At 54.3% G+C, this 21,139-nt stretch overlaps 1 protein-coding gene across 1 annotated transcript; it reads left to right on the plus strand.

The window, feature by feature from the left end:
• Positions 1 to 263: 263 nt before the first annotated feature.
• LOC121326712 (ER degradation-enhancing alpha-mannosidase-like protein 3) lies at positions 264 to 20,751 on the plus strand. Its single transcript, XM_041270121.1, is given in 22 exon segments — positions 264 to 473; positions 1,154 to 1,348; positions 2,243 to 2,288; positions 3,401 to 3,501; positions 4,918 to 5,070; positions 5,358 to 5,511; positions 5,774 to 5,908; positions 6,028 to 6,133; positions 6,852 to 6,949; positions 7,034 to 7,159; positions 7,409 to 7,492; positions 7,919 to 8,002; positions 8,383 to 8,507; positions 8,665 to 8,830; positions 9,088 to 9,189; positions 9,191 to 9,261; positions 9,428 to 9,569; positions 10,470 to 10,661; positions 11,159 to 11,324; positions 13,385 to 13,570; positions 14,352 to 14,399; positions 17,674 to 20,751. Coding segments are annotated over 21 exon segments (2,619 nt in total). The 5' UTR covers positions 264 to 473; positions 1,154 to 1,238; the 3' UTR covers positions 17,898 to 20,751.
• Positions 20,752 to 21,139: the final 388 nt, after the last annotated feature.

The raw sequence follows: 21,139 nt of genomic DNA on the forward strand, positions 1-21,139 counted from the left end.
AGGAGAGGAGGAGAGAGAGAGAGAGAGAGAGAGAGAGAGGGAGGGAGGGAGGAGGAGGAGGAGGAGGAGGAGGAGGGATAGGAGAGGAGAGGAGAGAGAGAGAGGGAGAGGGAGAGAGAGAGAGAGAGAGAGGAGGAGGAGGAGAGAGGGAGAGGAGAGAGAGAGAGAGAGAGAGAGAGAGAGAGGAGGAGGAGGAGGGAGAGAGAGAGAGAGAGAGAGAGAGAGAGAGGAGGAGGGAGAGAGAGGAGGAGAGGGAGGATAGGAGAGGAGGAGGGAGAGGAGAGAGAGAGAGAGGGAGAGGGAGAGGGAGAAGGAGAGGAGAGGAGAGTGCTTCTTGACTCAGGTCATATTAGAGCAGAGGGTTAGGGATATAGTCTGGTTCAGAAGAGAGAGAAAGAGGGAGAAAAAAGAGAGAGAGAGAGAGAACACTTCTATATAAAGAAAGCATCCGGGATCGACGCGGAGTGTGTCCGGTATCTTTGACAGTTTGTTTCTCTGTGTGCTGGAGAGAAAGGTATCGCTCACACGCACACTGTTGTGTTTGTGGACGCTGATCGGTATATCTCTGATGTGGAGGACAGTTACACCTGGCTGCTCCTGGTTGTGAGTGTAATGCTGGGTATGGGGGTGTGTCGGGATCGGTCCACGGTGCAGGCACGGTAGTGTTGTCGCGGTCAAGCGGACCGTGCTGCGTGTTATTATATAGCCCGTAGCTCCCTTCGCTCGGGAGCGCTGACCTGCTCGTGTTTATAACCAGGCAGCGCTGTGTGACGCTTCGTGCAGGTGCTGTCAGCTGCTTATGATTTCATAAACAAGCTGCATTCTCGTTACTGTCTGTGTTTCTGTTTTATACAGACTTTTGAAGTGTTTGGTTTCTTTTCAGTTCTAAAGATCTCCCGAATGCAAATCGGATTAGGTAGATAAACAGGTCTGGTCAGGGTCTGTAGTTCCAGTGCTGATCGTTAGAGTGCGCTGTGTTTACTGAGTGCTTTCATTATGAGACGGACACCGGCTGGGAAAAGTAAGAGGCGCAGCTCGGACCGTGCGCGCTGCTAGCGGGTTACACTCCAGCCTTCTAGACAGCGCCAGTGATTAATCACACTTAAACTACCGCTTCGCTTAAAGCAAACTGCGTTCCTTATCGCGCCGATAGTATCGAGGAGATCCCGACGGAGTGTGTGTCACACCTACCCCGCTTCAGAGACAACGCTCTGCAGTCTGATCAGGGAAACATTGCCATGACAGCGCCGGGATGCCATGCAGGGTGGCAGGGGAGCACCGTGCTGCTACTGGGAGCCCTCCTGGGACTGGGACACGCCATGATCAAAGAGGAGAGACACAAACTCAGGTGAGTGTCACAGGGCACAGTGCTGTAAGGACTGGGAGGCAGTGAGTGAGGTCTACTGGTTAGAGCTGAGTGACTGGGACGGAGGGAGGGAGTGAGGTCTACTGGTTAGAGCTGAGAGACTGGGACGGAGGGAGGGAGTGAGGTCTAGTGGTTAGAGCTGAGAGACTGGGAGGGAGGGAGGCAGTGAGGTCTAGTGGTTAGAGCTGAGAGACTGGGAGGGAGGGAGGCAGTGAGGTCTAGTGGTTAGAGCTGAGAGACTGGGACGGAGGGAGGCAGTGAGGTCTAGTGGTTAGAGCTGAGAGACTGGGAGGGAGGGAGGCAGTGAGGTCTACTGGTTAGAGCTGAGTGACTGGGACGGAGGGAGTGAGTGGTCTAGTGGTTAGAGCTGAGTGACTGGGAGGGAGGGAGGCAGTGAGGTCTACTGGTTAGAGCTGAGTGACTGGGAGGGAGGGAGGGTCTAGTGGTTAGAGCTGAGTGACTGGGAGGGAGGGAGGGAGTGTGGTCTAGTGGTTAGAGCTGAGTGACTGGGAGGGAGGGAGGCAGTGAGGTCTAGTGGTTAGAGCTGAGAGACTGGGAGGGAGGGAGGCAGTGAGGTCTAGTGGTTAGAGCTGAGAGACTGGGAGGGAGGGAGGCAGTGAGGTCTAGTGGTTAGAGCTGAGGGACTGGGAGGGAGGCAGTGTGGTCTAGTGGTTAGAGCTGAGGGAGGGGGAGGGAGGCAGTGAGGCAGTGAGAGTCTAGTGGTTAGAGCTGAGTGGTTAGACTGGGAGGGAGGGAGGCAGTGAGGTCTAGTGGTTAGAGCTGAGAGACTGGGAGGGAGGGAGGCAGTGAGGTCTAGTGGTTAGAGCTGAGCTATTGGAGCAAGTTGGGTAAATAACTTCTTTGTTTTTCTTTCAGGGATCAAGTATTGGAGATGTTTGACCACGCATATCAAAACTATATGGTAAATACTGCATACTTTACTACAAGACTTATAAACACAGTTATCATTACAATGAGATGTTTGTTAAAGGACATGCGAGTAAAATGTATTGGATAAGGAAACTGATCCTCTGCACACTGCTCCCTGCCTCATGCACCCTGCACATTGCTCCCCCCTCCCTGCACCCTACTCCCTGCCTCCTGCACCCTGCACACTGCTCCCCCTCCCTACACCCTGCACACTGCTCCCCCTCCCTGCCTCCTGCACTCTGCACACTGCTCCCCCCTCCCTGCACCCTGCACACTGCTCCCCCTCCCTGCACCCTGCACACTTCTCCCCCTCCCTGCACCCTGCACACTGTTCCCCCTCCCTGCACCTTGCACACTGCTCCCCCTCCCTGCACCCTGCACACTGCTCCCCCTCCCTGCACCCTGCACACTGCTCCCCCTCCCTGCACCCTGCACACTGCTCCCCCTCCCTGCACCCTGCACACTGCTCCCCCTCCCTGCACCCTGCACACTGCTCCCCCTCCCTGCACCCTGCACACTGCTCCCCCTCCCTGCACCCTGCACACTGCTCCCCCTCCCTGCACCCTGCACACTGCTCCCCCTCCCTGCACCCTGCACACTGCTCCCCCTCCCTGCACCCTGCACACTTCTCCCCCTCCCTGCACCCTGCACACTGCTCCCCCTCCCTGCACCCTGCACACTGCTCCCCCTCCCTGCACCCTGCACACTGCTCCCCCTCCCTGCACCCTGCACACTGCTCCCCCTCCCTGCACCCTGCACACTTCTCCCCCTCCCTGCACCCTGCACACTGCTCCCCCTCCCTGCACCCTGCACACTGCTCCCCCCTCCTTGCACCCTGGTCCATCTCTCAGCTGGTCCATATTGAGCAGATTGATCTTGGCGTCTGCTAGTTTCCCAATTTTATATATTTATATTATATATATCATGTATGTCAAATCAAACCAGCTTTACTTGCTTGAGGAATAGCCCAGGGAAACAGTGGGTGGAGTTGAGACACTGCCTGTGTGCCCCTCACTCTCTCACTATCTCTCCCTCCCTCAGTTTCTCACTCTCTCACTATCTCCCTCATTCTCTCCCTCACTCTCTCCCTCCCTCTCCCTGCAGGACCACGCCTACCCTGCTGACGAGCTGATGCCTCTGACTTGCCGGGGCCGGGTTCGAGGGCTGGAGCCGAGTCGAGGGGATGTGGACGATGCGCTGGGCAAGTGAGTGGACAAAGTGACAGACACAATGTACAGCAGACCCTGATATTGATGAGACACAGCCCTCTGAAATGTCTTTATAATATACAGCACTAGACCCTGATATTGATGAGATCCAGCCCTCTTAAATGTCTTTATAATATACAGCACTAGACCCTGATAGTGACGAGACACAGCCCTCTGAAATGTCTTTATAATATACAGCACTAGACCCTGATAGTGATGAGACACAGCCCTCTGAAATGTCTTTATAATATACAGCACTAGACCCTGATATTGATGTGATCAGTAGTCTCTGTAGAACACACAGCTGTGTTTATGTAACAGGATGGGGTCGGGCACGAGCAGGTGTGGCTGTAGAGCTTTTAACCTCACCGATGGGGTAGAATCCAAACAGTGTGTCGCACAACACTGCCTGTCACACCAGCAAGCAGGGGTAACACACAAAGACTGCAACACTGCCTGTCACACCAGCAAGCAGGGGTAACACACAGGGGCTGCAGCACTGCCTGTCACACCAGCAAGCAGGGGTAACACACAGGGGCTGCAACACTGCCTGTCAAGCTAGCAAGCAGGGGTAACACACAGGGGCTGCAACACTGCCTGTCACGCCAGCAAGCAGGGGTAACACGCAGGGGCTGCAACACTGCCTGTCACGCCAGCAAGCAGGGGTAACACGCAGGGGCTGCAGCACTGCCCGTCACGCCAGCAAGCAGGGGTAACACGCAGGGGCTGCAGCACTGCCTGTCACGCCAGCAAGCAGGGGTAACACGCAGGGGCTGCAGCACTGCCTGTCACGCCAGCAAGCAGGGGTAACAAGCAGGGGCTGCAACACTGCCTGTCACACCAGCAAGCAGGGGTAACACGCGGGGGCTGCAACACTGCCTGTCACACCAGCAAGCAGGGGTAACATGCAGGGGCTGCAACACTGCCTGTCACACCAGCAAGCAGGGGTAACACGCAGGGACTGCAACACTGCCTGTCACACCAGCAAGCAGGGGTAACACGCGGGGGCTGCAACACTGCCTGTCACACCAGCAAGCAGGGGTAACACGCAGGGGCTGCAGCACTGCCTGTCACGCCAGCAAGCAGGGGTAACACACAAAGACTGCAACACTGACTGTCACACCAGCAAGCAGGGGTAACACACAAAGACTGCAACACTGCCTGTCACGCCAGCAAGCAGGGGTAACACACAAAGACTGCAACACTGCCTGTCACGCCAGCAAGCAGGGGTAACACACAAAGACTGCAACACTGACTGTCACACCAGCAAGCAGGGGTAACACACAGGGGCTGCAACACTGCCTGTCACACCAGCAAGCAGGGGTAACACACAGGCATTGCCCCTGCACTCTCCTGAGTGTTGCAGTGCTGCTCAGAGACAGCTGGGTTTTTAATTGTGTTTCTCTGCTTCAGGTTCTCCTTGACGCTGATTGACACAATGGACACTCTGGCGGTGCTGAATAAGCCTGCGGAGTTCGAGGAGGCAGTGCGGAGGGTTCTGCGTGATGTGCGGCTGGATAACGACATTGTGGTGTCTGTGTTCGAGACCAACATCCGAGTGCTGGGGTGAGGCCCGCTGTCTGCGTACTCAGTGTGGGGGCAGCAATGGGCTAGACCTGCAAAAGGCTTGTGTGTGTGCCTTCCAGACTGTGAAGCTGTGTGGGTGCTGGATCAGAGAATGGGTTAGGGTTAGGGTTAGGGGGTGGGAATGTGTGCTGGATCAGAGAATGGGTTAGGGTTAAGGTGAGGCTGGTTTATAATGCTACTGATGTGCGAGTGTGTGGAACGCAAAGTATTCAGAAACTATAGGCTCCCGAGTGACCTCTCCCTTAACCCCACCCCCCCCTTGGCAGGGGTCTGCTGGGCGGGCACTCCATGGCCCTGATGCTGCGTGACAGGGGACGCTACATGCCCTGGTACCAGGATGAGCTGCTCAGCATGGCTAAGGAGCTGGGGCTGCGTCTGCTGCCTGCCTTCAACACCTCCAGTGGACTGCCCTACCCCCGGGTACGTAGCCCTCCACGGACACGCCTTAGCCAGGGCTGCAAATAAGACTCCCTCTGCACAGCGGTTTCACCCCTTCCAGGTTTTACTACTATAAGCTTGATTAGCCCCAGTGTATAGGTAATGAGCTGGGGTGTGTCTTATTGAACTCCCAGTGAAACCAGGAAAGGATCAAGCTGCTGTGCAGCAGGAGTCTTCTTTCCACCCCTGCCTCTCCCCTGGGGGCGGGTTTGTTGCTGTACTCACCGGCTCTCCTCCCTCGCAGATCAATCTGAAGCACGGGCTGCACAGCCCTGAGTCCCGCACCGGCACGGAGACAGACACCTGCACCGCCTGCGCCGGGACCATGATACTGGAGTTCGCTGCCCTGAGTCGCTTCACTGGAGAGCCGGTCTTCGAGGTGAGAGCAGCTGAACTCGCCAGCGATCAGTGCTGCTGTTCTTGTTCTTGATTCTCAGTGATCCCCTCCCTCCTTCTCTCCTGTCTGTCTGTCTGTCTGCTGTCTGTCTGTCTGTTCAGGCACATGCGCGCAGAGCCCTGGACTTCCTGTGGGAGAAGCGGCAGCGCAACAGCAACCTGGTGGGAACCACGATCAACATCCACACTGGAGACTGGGTGCGGAGAGGTAGGTACTGGCAAGTGCTTCATGCTCTCTGCCTGCCTGCCTGCCTGTCTGTCCCCCTGTCTGCTTGTCTGCCTGCCTGCCTGCCTGCCTGTAGTAATACAGACTGCTTGTCTTGTTCCTTTGCTTCGTGCTCCCTGCCTGCCTGCCTGCCTGCCTGCCTGTAGTAATACAGACCGCTTGTCTTGTTCCTTTGCTTCGTGCTCCCTGCCTGCCTGCCTGCCTGCCTGCCTGTAGTAATACAGACTGCTTGTCTTGTTCCTTTGCTTCGTGCTCCCTGCCTGCCTGCCTGCCTGCCTGTAGTAATACAGACTGCTTGTCTTGTTCCTTTGCTTCGTGCTCCCTGCCTGCCTGCCTGCCTGTAGTAATACAGACTGCTCGTCTTGTTCCTCGTGCTTCGTGCTCCCTGCCTGCCTGCCTGCCTGCCTGTAGTAATACAGACTGCTTGTCTTGTTCCTTTGCTTCGTGCTCCCTGCCTGCCTGCCTGCCTGCCTGTAGTAATACAGACTGCTTGTCTTGTTCCTTTGCTTCGTGCTCCCTGCCTGCCTGCCTGCCTGTAGTAATGCAGACTGCTTGTCTTGTTCCTCGTGCTTCGTGCTCCCTGCCTGCCTGCCTGCCTGTAGTAATACAGACTGCTTGTCTTGTTCCTCGTGCTTCGTGCTCCCTGCCTGCCTGCCTGCCTGCCTGTAGTAATGCAGACTGCTTGTCTTGTTCCTCACAGACAGCGGTGTGGGGGCTGGAATCGACTCCTATTACGAGTACCTGCTGAAGGCTTACATCCTGCTGGGAGATGACAGCTACCTGGAGCGCTTCAACACTGTGAGTGTCCAAGCTGTGTGTGTGCCTCTCTGTGTCTCTGTATCTGTTTCCCATGCTGACCCTCCTCTCTCCCTGGATCCTCAGCACTACTCCTCCATCATGAAGTACATCAGCCAGCCTCCACTCCTGCTGGACGTGCACATCCACAAACCCCTGCTGAACGCGCGCACCTGGATGGACTCGCTGCTCGCCTTCTTCCCAGGACTGCAGGTACTGCACCCTGCACCCTACACCATGTGCCCCGCCCTGCACCATGCGCCCTGCCTTGCACCGTGCGCCTCATACTCTGCACCATTCACTCCACACTGTACCTTACACCGCACCCCTACACTCCACACTGTACCCTACCCTGCATCCCTACCCCTAACATTCACAAACACATTTCGGTATGACACAAACGGGTTAAAGACTGGCTTTGAGAAGCTGTGTGTGCCGCTGAGTGCCGCTGTCCTTCTCCAGGTGCTGAAAGGGGACATTAAGCCTGCGATCGAGACGCACGAGATGCTCTACCAGGTCATCAAGAAGCACAACTTCCTGCCGGAGGTAAGGCTCTGTCAGCAGTGTGCTTTACTACAGGGGCCTGGCCAGCGCTGGTTTGGTAGCCATCTCGCTCTGTGCAGCTGTGTGCTTTACTACAGGGGCCTGGCCAGCGCTGGTTTGGTAGCCATCTCGCTCTGTGCAGCTGTGTGCTTTGCTACAGGGGCCTGGCCAGCGCTGGTTTGGTAGCCATCTCGCTCTGTGCAGCTGTGTGCTTTACTACAGGGGCCTGGCCAGCGCTGGTTTGGTAGCCATCTCGCTCTGTGCAGCTGTGTGCTTTACTACAGGGGCCTGGCCAGCGCTGGTTTGGTAGCCATCTCGCTTTGTGCAGCTGTGTGCTTTGCTACAGGGGCCTGGCCAGCGCTGGTTTGGTAGCCATCTCGCTCTGTCAGCTGTGTTTCTGCTTCCTGATTCTATCCCTGTGTGTTCCAGGCCTTCACCACAGACTTCAGGGTGCACTGGGGCCAGCACCCCCTGCGCCCCGAGTTCGCTGAGAGCACCTACTTCCTGTACAAGGTGTGTGACCCCTCCCTCTCTCCTCCTCCTCTCTCTCTCCTCCCTGCACTGAGGATGAGATTTCTGTCCCTCATGCTGAAGACTCTGTTGACCTACTTTCTCTAAGATTGTAGGCTTTCATTTCATACCCTTGGTGTGTGTATGTAACTGCAGGAATGGGAATACGACTCCAGTTGCATAGCAGTTTGACCCATTCCTGGTTTTGCTAGTAATTAATAACACACCTGAGCTTGTTAGCTATACACTGGATAATGAAGGTTGTGTTAAAAGCTGGAATAGGTGAAACTGTAACAGGGAAGTATTTCATGGAAATACATCCCTGACCTACTGCAGCCAAAGAATGGAGAATAGTGAAGCATCATTGCTGCCCCCTCTTCCAGGCCACAGGAGACCCCTACTACCTGGAGACGGGGAAGACCATCCTGGAGAACCTGAACAAGTTCGCCCGAGTTCCCTGTGGCTTCGCTGCCATGAAAGACGTGCGGACCGGCAGCCACGAGGACCGGTGAGAGTGACCCCCGTCGCCGGCCCGTGTGTCTGTTTGATCCACAGTGTGTGTGTGTCTCTCTCACTCTCTCTCTATATATTCCTAACCCTCTGCTCTGGTATGACCCGAGTCAAGAAGTGCTTTATATTGTCGCTCTCTCTCTTGCTCTCTCCAGCATGGACTCGTTCTTCCTTGCTGAGATGTTCAAGTACCTGTTCCTGCTCTTTGCTGACAAGGAGGACCTGCTGTTTGACATGGACCACTACCTGTTCACCACCGAGGCCCACCTGCTGCCCCTCTCGCTGTCCACCTGCAACCACACTGGAACCCAGAGGAACACGGTGAGCAGGGCTGGAAACCAGACTCCTAGTGCACAGCTTTACTAGTTTAATGAGAAACTCCTGAGCTTGTTACCTGCACACTGGGGCTAATCAGGCTCCTAGTAAAACCTCTACGTCGACGCTGCTCGCAATGGGGACAATAACGTTAGGCCATCCCTGGTGGTAAAACTTTACCAACTGGTCTCCTCTCCTCATCCCCGGCTCTCTCGAGTAAAGAGGGAAGATTTCTCCCTCTCTCTCTGTCTCTGTCTCTCCAGACTGCCCAGGAGCTGCTGAATCTGGCTGATCTGAACGACCAGGTAACTTCGACTGGTCCTGTCCCCAACACACAGGGGCTGTTTCCCAAACGGAACCCTGCCTTTCGCACACAGCATCCGAGAACCAATCAAGAACACGGTGGACAAGAGCTGCCCCCGGCCCGGGCCCCGCGGGTGAGAGGGGGAGGTGTGGAGGGGGGAGGGGGTATATGGGGAGGGCTGTTCTCCCCAAACGTGTTCTACACAAAACATGATGTTAGTGTCTCTGTGTGCACCCCTCTCTGTGTGTCCGTATTCACCCCTCTCTGTGTCTCAGTGTTCACCCCTCTCCGTGTTTCAGGGACTCTGGCCCGCAGCCCCCCCTCCGAGCGAGGGACTTCATGGCGAACAGTCCCGAGCAGCTGGAGCTCCTGCGCAGGATGGGGGTCAGTCTGATCCACCTGAAGGATGGCCGAGTGCAGCTGGTGCAGCACGCCACGCAGGTCACTACACCCTCGCCTCACTCTCAATCCAGCACGCCACGCAGGTCACTACACCCTCGTCTCACTGTCAATCCAGCACGCCACGCAGGACACTGCACCTTCGCCTCACTCTCAATCCAGCACGCCACGCAGGTCACTGCACCCTCGCCTCACTCTCAATCCAGCACGCCACGCAGGTCACTACACCCTCGTCTCACTCTGTCCAGCACGCCACGCAGGTCACTACACCCTCGCCTCACTGTCAATCCAGCACGCCACGCAGGTCACTGCACCCTCGCCTCACTCTCAATCCAGCACGCCACGCAGGTCACTACACCCTCGTCTCACTCTGTCCAGCACGCCACGCAGGTCACTACACCCTCGTCTCACTGTCAATCCAGCACGCCACGCAGGACACTGCACCCTCGCCTCACTCTCAATCCAGCACGCCACGCAGGTCACTACACCCTCGTCTCACTCTGTCCAGCACGCCACGCAGGTCACTACACCCTCGTCTCACTGTCAATCCAGCACGCCACGCAGGACACTGCACCCTCGCCTCACTCTCAATCCAGCACGCCACGCAGGACACTGCACCCTCGTCTCACTCTCAGTCCAGCACGCCACGCAGGACACTGCACCCTCGCCTCACTCTCAATACAGCACGCCACGCAGGTCACTACACCCTTGTCTCACTCTCTCACTCTCAATACAGCACTCCACACAGGTCAGTACACCCTCATCTCACTCTCAATACAGCACGCCAGTGCTCTCTCTCACTCTCTCTCCCCCAGGCTGACAGTGCTGTCTCTCTCTCTCTCTCTCTCTCTCTCTCTCTGTCTCTCTCCCTCCCCCTATATCTCTCTTCCTCCCCTAGACTGGCAGTGGTCTCTCACCCCCTCACTCTCTCTCTCTCCCCAGGCTGACAGTGCTGTTGATGCGGAGGACGGCTTGCGCTTCATGCAGGAGATGATAGAACTCTCCAGCCAGCAGCAGAAGGAGCAGCTCCCCCCTCGTGCTGTGCAAATCATCTCGCACCCCTTCTTCGGCAAAGTGGTACTGACCGCGGGACCTGCACAGTTTGGGCTGGACCTTTTCAAAAGCAATGCAGGGGTGTGTAATGTTCACCAGGGAAATGGGAATATATTCATTTGAAAGATTAGGCAGTAAGCAAGTATAATTAAGAAAGAGGCTATCTGTCTGTTAAGCTCCTGTTTGTTATGTACATAACATAACAAGCTCATCAGCTTCCAGTCGGAATCCTGTTTCAGTTGTGGTGCTGATTTGAAGTGATTGGGCACCAGGAAGCAGAGGCAGTGGCTTCATATATACAGGGATGGGAATAACATTCTGACTGCAGAGCAGTGTCCCCCGTACCAGGTTTTGCTGCAAGCTTGACTAACCGCAGTGTAGAGGTATCAAGCTCGGGTTATTTCCATCCTATTGTCTTGTATATGAATATCTGCATGTTCTGAATCGAGATACACAAATACTAGCAATGAATCTAAATCTCCAACAGCAGAGAAAAAGTAAAGGGCACTGGAGGTAACATTGCTGTTCGTAGTGGAATATGAAATGGATTTCAGTGTGGTGTGTTAAACTCTCTGCAGGCGCGGGGGTCTGTGGCGCTGACAGAGCCCTTCAATGCCTGCTCTGAGGTGACCAACCCAGACCTGCTGGCCGGGCGCATCGCTCTTGTGCAGAGGGGCCAGTGCATGTTCGCAGAGAAGGCGAGGAGCATCCAGCGAGCTGGAGCCATAGGGGGCATTGTCATTGGTGAGGAGAGAGAGGGGTTTATATAGGAGCCATAGGGGGCATTGTCATCGCTGAGGAGAGGGGTTTATATAGGAGCCATAGGGGGCATTGTCATTGGTGAGGAGAGAGAGGGGTTTATATAGGAGCCATAGGGGGCATTGTCATCGCTGAGAGAGGGGTTTATATAGGAGCCATAGGGGGCATTATCATCGCTGAGGAGAGAAGGGTTTATATAGGAGCCATAGGGGGCATTGTCATCGCTGAGGAGAGAGAGGGGTTTATATAGGAGCCATAGGGGGCATTGTCATCGCTGAGGAGAGAGGGGTTTATATAGGAGCCATAGGGGGCATTGTCATTGGTGAGGAGGGAGGGGTTTATATAGGAGCCATAGGGGGCATTGTCATCGCTGAGGAGAGAGGGGTTTATATAGGAGCCATAGGGGGCATTGTCATCGCTGAGGAGAGAGGGGTTTATATAGGAGCCATAGGGGGCATTGTCATCGCTGAGGAGAGAGAGGGGTTTATATAGGAGCCATAGGGGGCATTGTCATTGCTGAGGAGAGAGGGGTTTATATAGGAGCCATAGGGGCATTGTCATCACTGAGGAGAGAGGGGTTTATATAGGAGCCATAGGGGGCATTGTCATCGCTGAGGAGAGAGGGGTTTATATAGGAGCCATAGGGGGCATTGTCATCGCTGAGGAGAGAGGGGTTTATATAGGAGCCATAGGGGGCATTGTCATCGCTGAGGAGAGAGAGGGGTTTATATAGGAGCCATAGGGGGCATTGTCATTGGTGAGGAGAGAGGGGTTTATATAGGAGCCATAGGGGGCATTGTCATCGCTGAGGAGAGAGGGGTTTATATAGGAGCCATAGGGGGCATTGTCATTGGTGAGGAGGGAGGGGTTTATATAGGAGCCATAGGGGGCATTGTCATCGCTGAGGAGAGAGAGGGGTTTATATAGGAGCCATAGGGGGCATTGTCATTGCTGAGGAGAGAGGGGTTTATATAGGAGCCATAGGGGCATTGTCATCACTGAGGAGAGAGAGGGGTTTATATAGGAGCCATAGGGGGCATTGTCATTGCTGAGGAGAGAGGGGTTTATATAGGAGCCATAGGGGCATTGTCATCACTGAGGAGAGAGAGGGGTTTATATAGGAGCCATAGGGGGCATTGTCATTGCTGAGGAGAGAGAGGTTTATATAGGAGCCACAGGGGGCATTGTCATCGCTGAGGGGAGAGAGGGGTTTATATAGGAGCCATAGGGGGCATTGTCATTGGTGAGGAGAGAGGGGTTTATATAGGAGCCACAGGGGGCATTGTCATCGCTGAGGGGAGAGAGGGGTTTATATAGGAGCCATAGGGGGCATTGTCATTGGTGAGGAGAGAGGGGTTTATATAGGAGCCACAGGGGGCATTGTCATCGCTGAGGGGAGAGAGGGGTTTATATAGGAGCCATAGGGGGCATTGTCATCGCTGAGGGAGAGAGGGGTTTATATAGGAGCCATAGGGGGCATTGTCATCGCTGAGGAGAGAGAGGGGTTTATATAGGAGCCATAGGGGGCATTGTCATCGCTGAGGAGAGAGAGGGGTTTATATAGGAGCCATAGGGGGCATTGTCATTGCTGAGGAGAGAGGGGTTTATATAGGAGCCATAGGGGGCATTGTCATCGCTGAGGAGAGAGAGGGGTTTATATAGGAGCCATAGGGGGCATTGTCATTGCTGAGGAGAGAGGGGTTTATATAGGAGCCATAGGGGGCATTGTCATTGCTGAGGAGAGAGAGGGGTTTATATAGGAGCCATAGGGGGCATTGTCATTGCTGAGGAGAGAGGGGTTTATATAGGAGCCATAGGGGGCATTGTCATTGCTGAGGAGAGAGAGGGGTTTATATAGGAGCCATAGGGGGCATTGTCATTGCTGAGGAGAGAGGGGTTTATATAGGGGCATTGTCATCGGTGAGGAGGAGTTGAAATTTAAAATGACTGTTTTCTATAGAGCCCAAGGTACTCATCCCTATTGGTTGATCGGTCTGTGTTCCTATTGGTTGATCAGTGCATGTTCCTGTGTTCCTATTTGACAGATGATAACGAGGGCAGCAGCAGTGACACGGCACCCCTCTTCCAGATGGCGGGGGATGGGAAGAGCACTGATGACATCACCATCCCACTCCTCTTCCTGTTCAACAAGGAGGGCAAAATCATCCTGGATGCGCTGAGAGAGTACAGAGAGGTGGAGGTGCTGCTGTCTGACAGAGCCAGGGACAGAGGTGAGAGAGAGGGGAGAGTACAGAGAGGTGAGGTGCTGCTGTCTGACAGAGCCAGGGACAGAGGTGAGAGAGAGGGGAGAGTACAGAGAGGTGGAGGTGCTGCTGTCTGACAGAGCCAGGGACAGAGGTGAGAGAGAGGGGAGAGTACAGAGAGGTGGAGGTGCTGCTGTCTGACAGAGCCAGGGACAGAGGTGAGAGAGAGGGGAGAGTACAGAGAGGTGAGGTGCTGCTGTCTGACAGAGCCAGGGACAGAGGTGAGAGAGAGGGGAGAGTACAGAGAGGTGAGGTGCTGCTGTCTGACAGAGCCAGGGACAGAGGGGAAAGGGGAGAGTACAGAGAGGTGAGATGCTGCTGTCTGACAGGTGAGAGAGAAGAGGGGGAGAATATATTGTAAATGGGAGAGAAAGAGAGCAGCTCTGCTGTTCTGTCAGACTGGGGGAAGGAGGCTAGAGGCCCTGCATTACGGATCCAGATCCACACCCCACAAGCAGAGACCCTGCAGACAGGCGTAGCGGAGCACCCGGCTGCAGTAATACTATCCACCTGTGAAGTGCCTGGCACTGTGCTTCAGCTGAGTCCCTGCCAGCTGCACTGCACACTGTGAAAGCAGTGGCGTGTTGGAGGCAGGAGAAGAGTTACAACACGAAGCCCTGTGGCTGAGCTGCTTCCTGGGCAATCAGCCCCGCCCACCTGCCCTGTCCCACCACCAGCCCTGCCCCATTACTTGTTTGTAACGCTTGTGTTGCTTCTCTCCCTTGTGCCTTCATGCTGGATCTTTTAGATGTGATATTTAAAGGTAAAACACTCCCCAGCTACATTCTGGAGAGCAGTAAGTACCTTCCTTCTTCTGTTCACACCTGTGTTAGACTAAACATTGAACACTGAGCAGTGTCCTGCCCTGCAGCCTCCCACACTGATCTGCACAGAGCCTGCCCTGCACACATTCCAGCCTCCCACACTAATCTGCACACATTCCAGCCTCTCACACTGATCTGCACACATTCCAGCCTCCCGCACTGATCTGCGCAGAGCCTGCCCTGCACACATTCCAGCCTCTCACACTGATCTGCACACATTCCAGCCTCCCACACTAATCTGCACACATTCCAGCCTCCCGCACTGATCTGCACACATTCCAGCCTCCCACACTGATCTGCACACATTCCAGCCTCCCGCACTGATCTGCACACATTCCAGCCTCCCGCACTGATCTGCACAGAGCCTGCTCTGCACACATTCCAGCCTCCCGCACTGATCTGCACACATTCCAGCCTCCCGCACTGATCTGCACACATTCCAGCCTCCCGCACTGATCTGCACACATTCCAGCCTCCCGCACTGATCTGCACACATTCCAGCCTCCCGCACTGATCTGCACACATTCCAGCCTCCCGCACTGATCTGCACACATTCCAGCCTCCCGCACTGATCTGCACACATTCCAGCCTCCCGCACTGATCTGCACACATTCCAGCCTCCCGCACTGATCTGCACACATTCCAGCCTCCCGCACTGATCTGCACACATTCCAGCCTCCCGCACTGATCTGCACACATTCCAGCCTCCCGCACTGATCTGCACACATTCCAGCCTCCCGCACTGATCTGCACACATTCCAGCCTCCCGCACTGATCTGCACACATTCCAGCCTCCCGCACTGATCTGCACACATTCCAGCCTCCCGCACTGATCTGCACACATTCCAGCCTCCCGCACTGATCTGCACACATTCCAGCCTCCCGCACTGATCTGCACACATTCCAGCCTCCCGCACTGATCTGCACACATTCCAGCCTCCCGCACTGATCTGCACACATTCCAGCCTCCCGCACTGATCTGCACACATTCCAGCCTCCCGCACTGATCTGCACACATTCCAGCCTCCCGCACTGATCTGCACACATTCCAGCCTCCCGCACTGATCTGCACACATTCCAGCCTCCCGCACTGATCTGCACACATTCCAGCCTCCCGCACTGATCTGCACACATTCCAGCCTCCCGCACTGATCTGCACACATTCCAGCCTCCCGCACTGATCTGCACACATTCCAGCCTCCCGCACTGATCTGCACACATTCCAGCCTCCCGCACTGATCTGCACACATTCCAGCCTCCCGCACTGATCTGCACACATTCCAGCCTCCCGCACTGATCTGCACACATTCCAGCCTCCCGCACTGATCTGCACACATTCCAGCCTCCCGCACTGATCTGCACAGAGCCTGCTCTGCACACATTCCAGCCTCCCGCACTGATCTGCACAGAGCATGCTCTGCACACATTCCAGCCTCCCGCACTGATCTGCACACATTCCACCCTCCCGCACTGATCTGCACACATTCCAGCCTCCCGCACTGATCTGCACAGAGCCTGCTCTGCACACATTCCAGCCTCCCGCACTGATCTGCACAGAGCCTGCTCTGCACACATTCCAGCCTCCCGCACTGATCTGCACACATTCCAGCCTCCCGCACTGATCTGCACACATTCCAGCCTCCCACACTGATCTGCACACATTCCAGCCTCCCGCACTGATCTGCGCACATTCCAGCCTCCCGCACTGATCTGCACACATTCCAGCCTCCCGCACTGATCTGCACACATTCCACTGATCTGCACAGAGCCTGCTCTGCACACATTCCAGCCTCCCGCACTGATCTGCGCACATTCCAGCCTCCCGCACTGATCTGCGCACATTCCAGCCTCTCGCACTGATCTGCACACATTCCAGCCTCCCGCACTGATCTGCACACATTCCAGCCTCCCGCACTGATCTGCGCACATTCCAGCCTCCCGCACTGATCTGCGCACATTCCAGCCTCCCGCACTGATCTGCACAGAGCCTGCCCTGCACACATTCCAGCCTCTCACACTGATCTGCGCACATTCCAGCCTCCCGCACTGATCTGCACACATTCCAGCCTCCCGCACTGATCTGCACACATTCCAGCCTCCCGCACTGATCTGCACACATTCCAGCCTCCCGCACTGATCTGCACACATTCCAGCCTCCCGCACTGATCTGCGCACATTCCAGCCTCCCGCACTGATCTGCACAGCCTCCCGCCTGATCTGCACACATTCCAGCCTCTCGCACTGATCTGCACACATTCCAGCCTCCCGCACTGATCTGCACACATTCCAGCCTCCCGCACTGATCTGCACACATTCCAGCCTCCCGCACTGATCTGCGCACATTCCAGCCTCCCGCACTGATCTGCACACATTCCAGCCTCCCACACTAATCTGCACACATTCCAGCCTCCCACACTGATCTGCACACATTCCAGCCTCCCGCACTGATCTGCGCACATTCCAGCCTCCCGCACTGATCTGCACACATTCCAGCCTCCCACACTGATCTGCACACATTCCAGCCTCCCACACTAATCTGCACACATTCCAGCCTCCCACACTAATCTGCACACATTCCAGCCTCCCGCACTGATCTGCACACATTCCAGCCTCCCACACTGATCTGCGCACATTCCAGCCTCCCGCACTGATCTGCACACATTCCAGCCTCCCGCACTGATCTGCGCACATTCCAGCCTCCCGCACTGATCTGCACACATTCCAGCCTCCCGCACTGATCTGCACACATTCCAGCCTCCCGCACTGATCTGCACACATTCCAGCCTCCCGCACTGATCTGCACAGAGCCTCCCCTGCACACATTCCAGCCTCCCACACTGATCTGCACACATTCCAGCCTCCCGCACTGATCTGCACACATTCCAGCCTCCCACACTAATCTGCACACATTCCAGCCTCCCACACTAATCTGCACACATTCCAGCCTCCCACACTAATCTGCACACATTCCAGCCTCCCGCACTGATCTGCACACATTCCAGCCTCCCACACTGATCTGCACACATTCCAGCCTCCCGCACTGATCTGCACACATTCCAGCCTCCCGCACTGATCTGCACAGAGCCTGCCCTGCACACATTCCAGCCTCCCTCCCTCTATGTGTGTGTGTGCGTGTGCGCGTGTCTGTGTGTCTGCCTGTGTTTAGGTTTGCATCTGTGTTTCTTGTTGTTTTTAGTTCACCTGAAATACTTAAAGAAAGTGCAGTACAGTCTGTCTCTCTCCCAGGTGCTGACACTGAGAGTCCCGCCTCCAAACCAGAGGAATCCTGCTCTGCTTTGGAGAGGGGGGAGTGTGCAGCCAGCCTCCCCCTGCCAGGCACACAGCACGAGGAGGCTGTGGACACAGAGACAGGACTCCAGGGGGACACTGGCCAGGACCCAGAGTCCATCCTGTCAGACTGGAGAGAGGACCTGGAGGCCTTCCAGCAGATGGAGAAGGACGAGCTCTGACCACCCCTCTCCCAGGAACACACATGGTACGAACCAGAACGAGGCAGAGGCAGCTCACTCTGGGATTGTTCCAAAAGGACTCCAAAAAGCGGGGGAGGAGAGTCTGAGGGAACACAAACACTGTCTTCCAGAGTATTACAATATTCTATGTTTATTTGACGGGGAGTAACTAATGAACAGGAAATCCAAACGCAGGAATCGGGGGGGGGGGGGGGGGGCTTCAGGACCTCGAGCTGCAGCACCGTTAAACAGATTCAAGTAAATATAATCGAGATGTATTTTTTATTTTTGGATTATCATGGGCAGGGATCTCCAGCCCTGGTTCTGGAGAGCTGCAGGGGCTTCTGCTTTGCATTTCAACAGAGCTTTCACTCACTTCATTGAACCAATTATTGTCTTAATTAGTTCAGATTAACATGTTCCAGATCATTAGCCACTGATGATGTAAAGACACCTGGAAGACCTGCAGGACCGGGCTCTGCAGGACCTGGGTGCAGATCCGGCTCCAGGGTTTCCAATTGGCTGTGCAGTGGCTGAGCTGCTTCATGCATCCCCTTTCTGTTGATTTCTTACTTTACTGTGAGCGAGTGAGAGTGAGCTGGTGAAAGTGAGTGAGTGGAAGTGAGCTGGTAGCGATGTGACGGTCATGCTTCACATTCCCAGGGTCTGTCGGGATCGATCTGCACACAAGAATAACAATCCATTCCCAGTCTCATTTTTAACATGCTCTTTTGTGCATTTGAGCTGCCCACCAGCAGAGGTCAGTATTGTCTGTTGTGCATTCTTACCTGGCATTGAGAGAGTGCTGGCGGTGTAGGACAGGGGCTTTCATCTGCTGTAGATTTGTAACTAGGGGAGGGGTGGGTGCTAACCTTGCTAATATGACTTGTTATATATGTAATTAGGTCATTCTTATTTTATTTGAAGGGTGTATATTGTGGGCTGATGGTTTAAAACCCTAATGCTGCTTCATCAAACAGGTTCTTTCAGCTTCCATTGTTAGGAGCGGCTTTTATCATTTCAATGCTGTGGCTGTGCCCCTGTCTGTCACCTTCATCCCTGCGCAAACAAAGAAATTTCTATGCTGTACATGTCCCTCAGGCATGGCTGGTTTAACTATGGGTTTAGTAAGACACCCCTGAGCTTGTGACCTACACACTGTGGCTACTCAAGCTCCTAGTAAAACCTGGAGCAGATGACTCTGCTATGCAGTAGGAGTCTTGCTTCCATGGCTGGTACCAGACCCTGTGCAATATGATCGCTGGAAGCCAGGCTTCTCCGGCACTGTTTCCAGAGTGTGAGGCGAGCTCCCTGAGGGATTGTCCACAATGTGTTCTGCTCCAGTCAGCTGGAGGTATTCCAGTCCAGGTCTTTGTTCCAGCCACACCACCCTGAATCCCTGCACAGATCCTGGTAATGTTAAAGACAGTGCCGAGCGCTCTGCTCATGGAAACGTTTTGTTATTTGGGACTTCAAAGGTTTTACTCTGATCGTTCAGCATCACAAACAATGACTGAAATAATCCCCGTTCTCTTCAGCCCCCTGAAACAGAGGCTTGACTCTCTCCAGCTCCAACACAATTAGATCTGAACTTGTCCTGATAGGCTCAAAAGTTGAAAAGGCAATATATTATTTATCTGATATTAAAAATGAAAACACTGCTGATCAGGGTTCTAATCTGGGGAGCGGAGGGTGTGAAATAGTTTGGTCTTTTCTAAAAGGGGGAACACTACAGATAACAGAAGTGATTCTTTTTTGTTTGATGCAAAAAAAAAAAAAGCTGAATCGGATTTGTGTATAAAACCAGATTATTATTTAATAATTGCAGTGAATGTTTGTATTCCTTTCTCTGAACTTTCCCTTCCTTTTATAAGTACTGTAATTAACAAAGCTGAATTAAAGGAAAGTTGTTTCAATGAAATGCAAGTTTGGGGGTTTTGTTTGTTTCTAGCTGCTATGCCTGGCTGAATCGCGATCTCTCTGTGCTCTAATATGTGCTGCAGTGAGGCAGCCCGCTATACTCCTGCCTCCTGAGCACACGCTTATCCAGATACTGTCTATAGGAGGAGGCATGAGGCAGTGCAGTCTCAGCCAGGTCTCTCTGAGATTCTGATTGTCTTTCCTCTTCTCAGACAGCGACCCTCACCCATGACCCTCAACTCTCCTCGCGGGAGAGGGTACCAGACTCCCCCCTAGCCCACTGCACCACCTGTCTCCTTGTGACTGCCTAGCAGTCTAACTTTGTATAAGAGATTCACTTCCCTTGTCAGAGATCTCACACTGCTGGAGATGAGAATCCTGGCACTGGCTGCACAGTTGCAGTTTCATGCCACTGAAGAGAGGAGGGATTATGACACACACCCATTATAGACCAGGGTCAATGCTAGGAGTGTCCCTCGTCAAGCTGTGGATTCTGAAGCTGCATAGCAGACATGATTCCACTTCTAGCAGGTTGACTTTGTGTAAAGTTTCATACCCCCTACCATTGTATTGTCTTCACTAATTCATTATTACTATTGAAACAACAGGAGCGCCAAGCCTTCCTCAATAGGCAAAGCTAACGCTGCTGTTCAGGGCTCAGCATGCCTCAGCATTACATGCAAGCACTTGGGCCCTCGGGTGCAAAGCAAGACAAGAACCTGGACGTCTTGGCTTTGCAGGAGTGAAGTGAGCTCTGTGAACACCGGCCTTTTCTTTCTGCAGAGGAAATGGAAGATTAGCCTGGAAAAGGACAGAGTTCTGATCAAGGACAGGCAGTGGAGCACAAAAAGGCTTCAAATCGTAGTTTGAAGTTCTATGTATGTGTTTGTATTTGTACCTGTGATTACTGCTTGGTTGAATAAACAGAGTAAGCGTGTTAGTGTGTGTCGTTGTTTATACGGGTCACCAGCCGTTCCATATCATCCAGGCTGAACAAGCGCAGGCTCTGCTCATAATCCTGACAGAGGCAGAGGGAGAGACATGGAGTCACAACTACACCTGCAATTCAGAGTGTGTGAGCTGCATCTGAGACGGTCTGTGCTGTAGCTGGGATTGTGTGTGTGTGTGTGTGTGTGTGTGTGTATAACAGTGTGCGCGTGCTGCAGTTGGTATTGTGTGCATTGTGTATCTGTTTGTCTGTGCTCCAGTTGGTATTGTGCAAATATTATGCTCCAGGTTTGAAACCAGCAGAGAGAACAGTACGCATACCCACTGCTCTTACTGAATGCCCTGTCTAGTGTGTTTCCAGCAGATTAAGCAGC

This window comes from Polyodon spathula, chromosome 14, assembly GCF_017654505.1.
Source record: "Polyodon spathula isolate WHYD16114869_AA chromosome 14, ASM1765450v1, whole genome shotgun sequence".
Lineage (NCBI taxonomy): Eukaryota > Metazoa > Chordata > Actinopteri > Acipenseriformes > Polyodontidae > Polyodon > Polyodon spathula.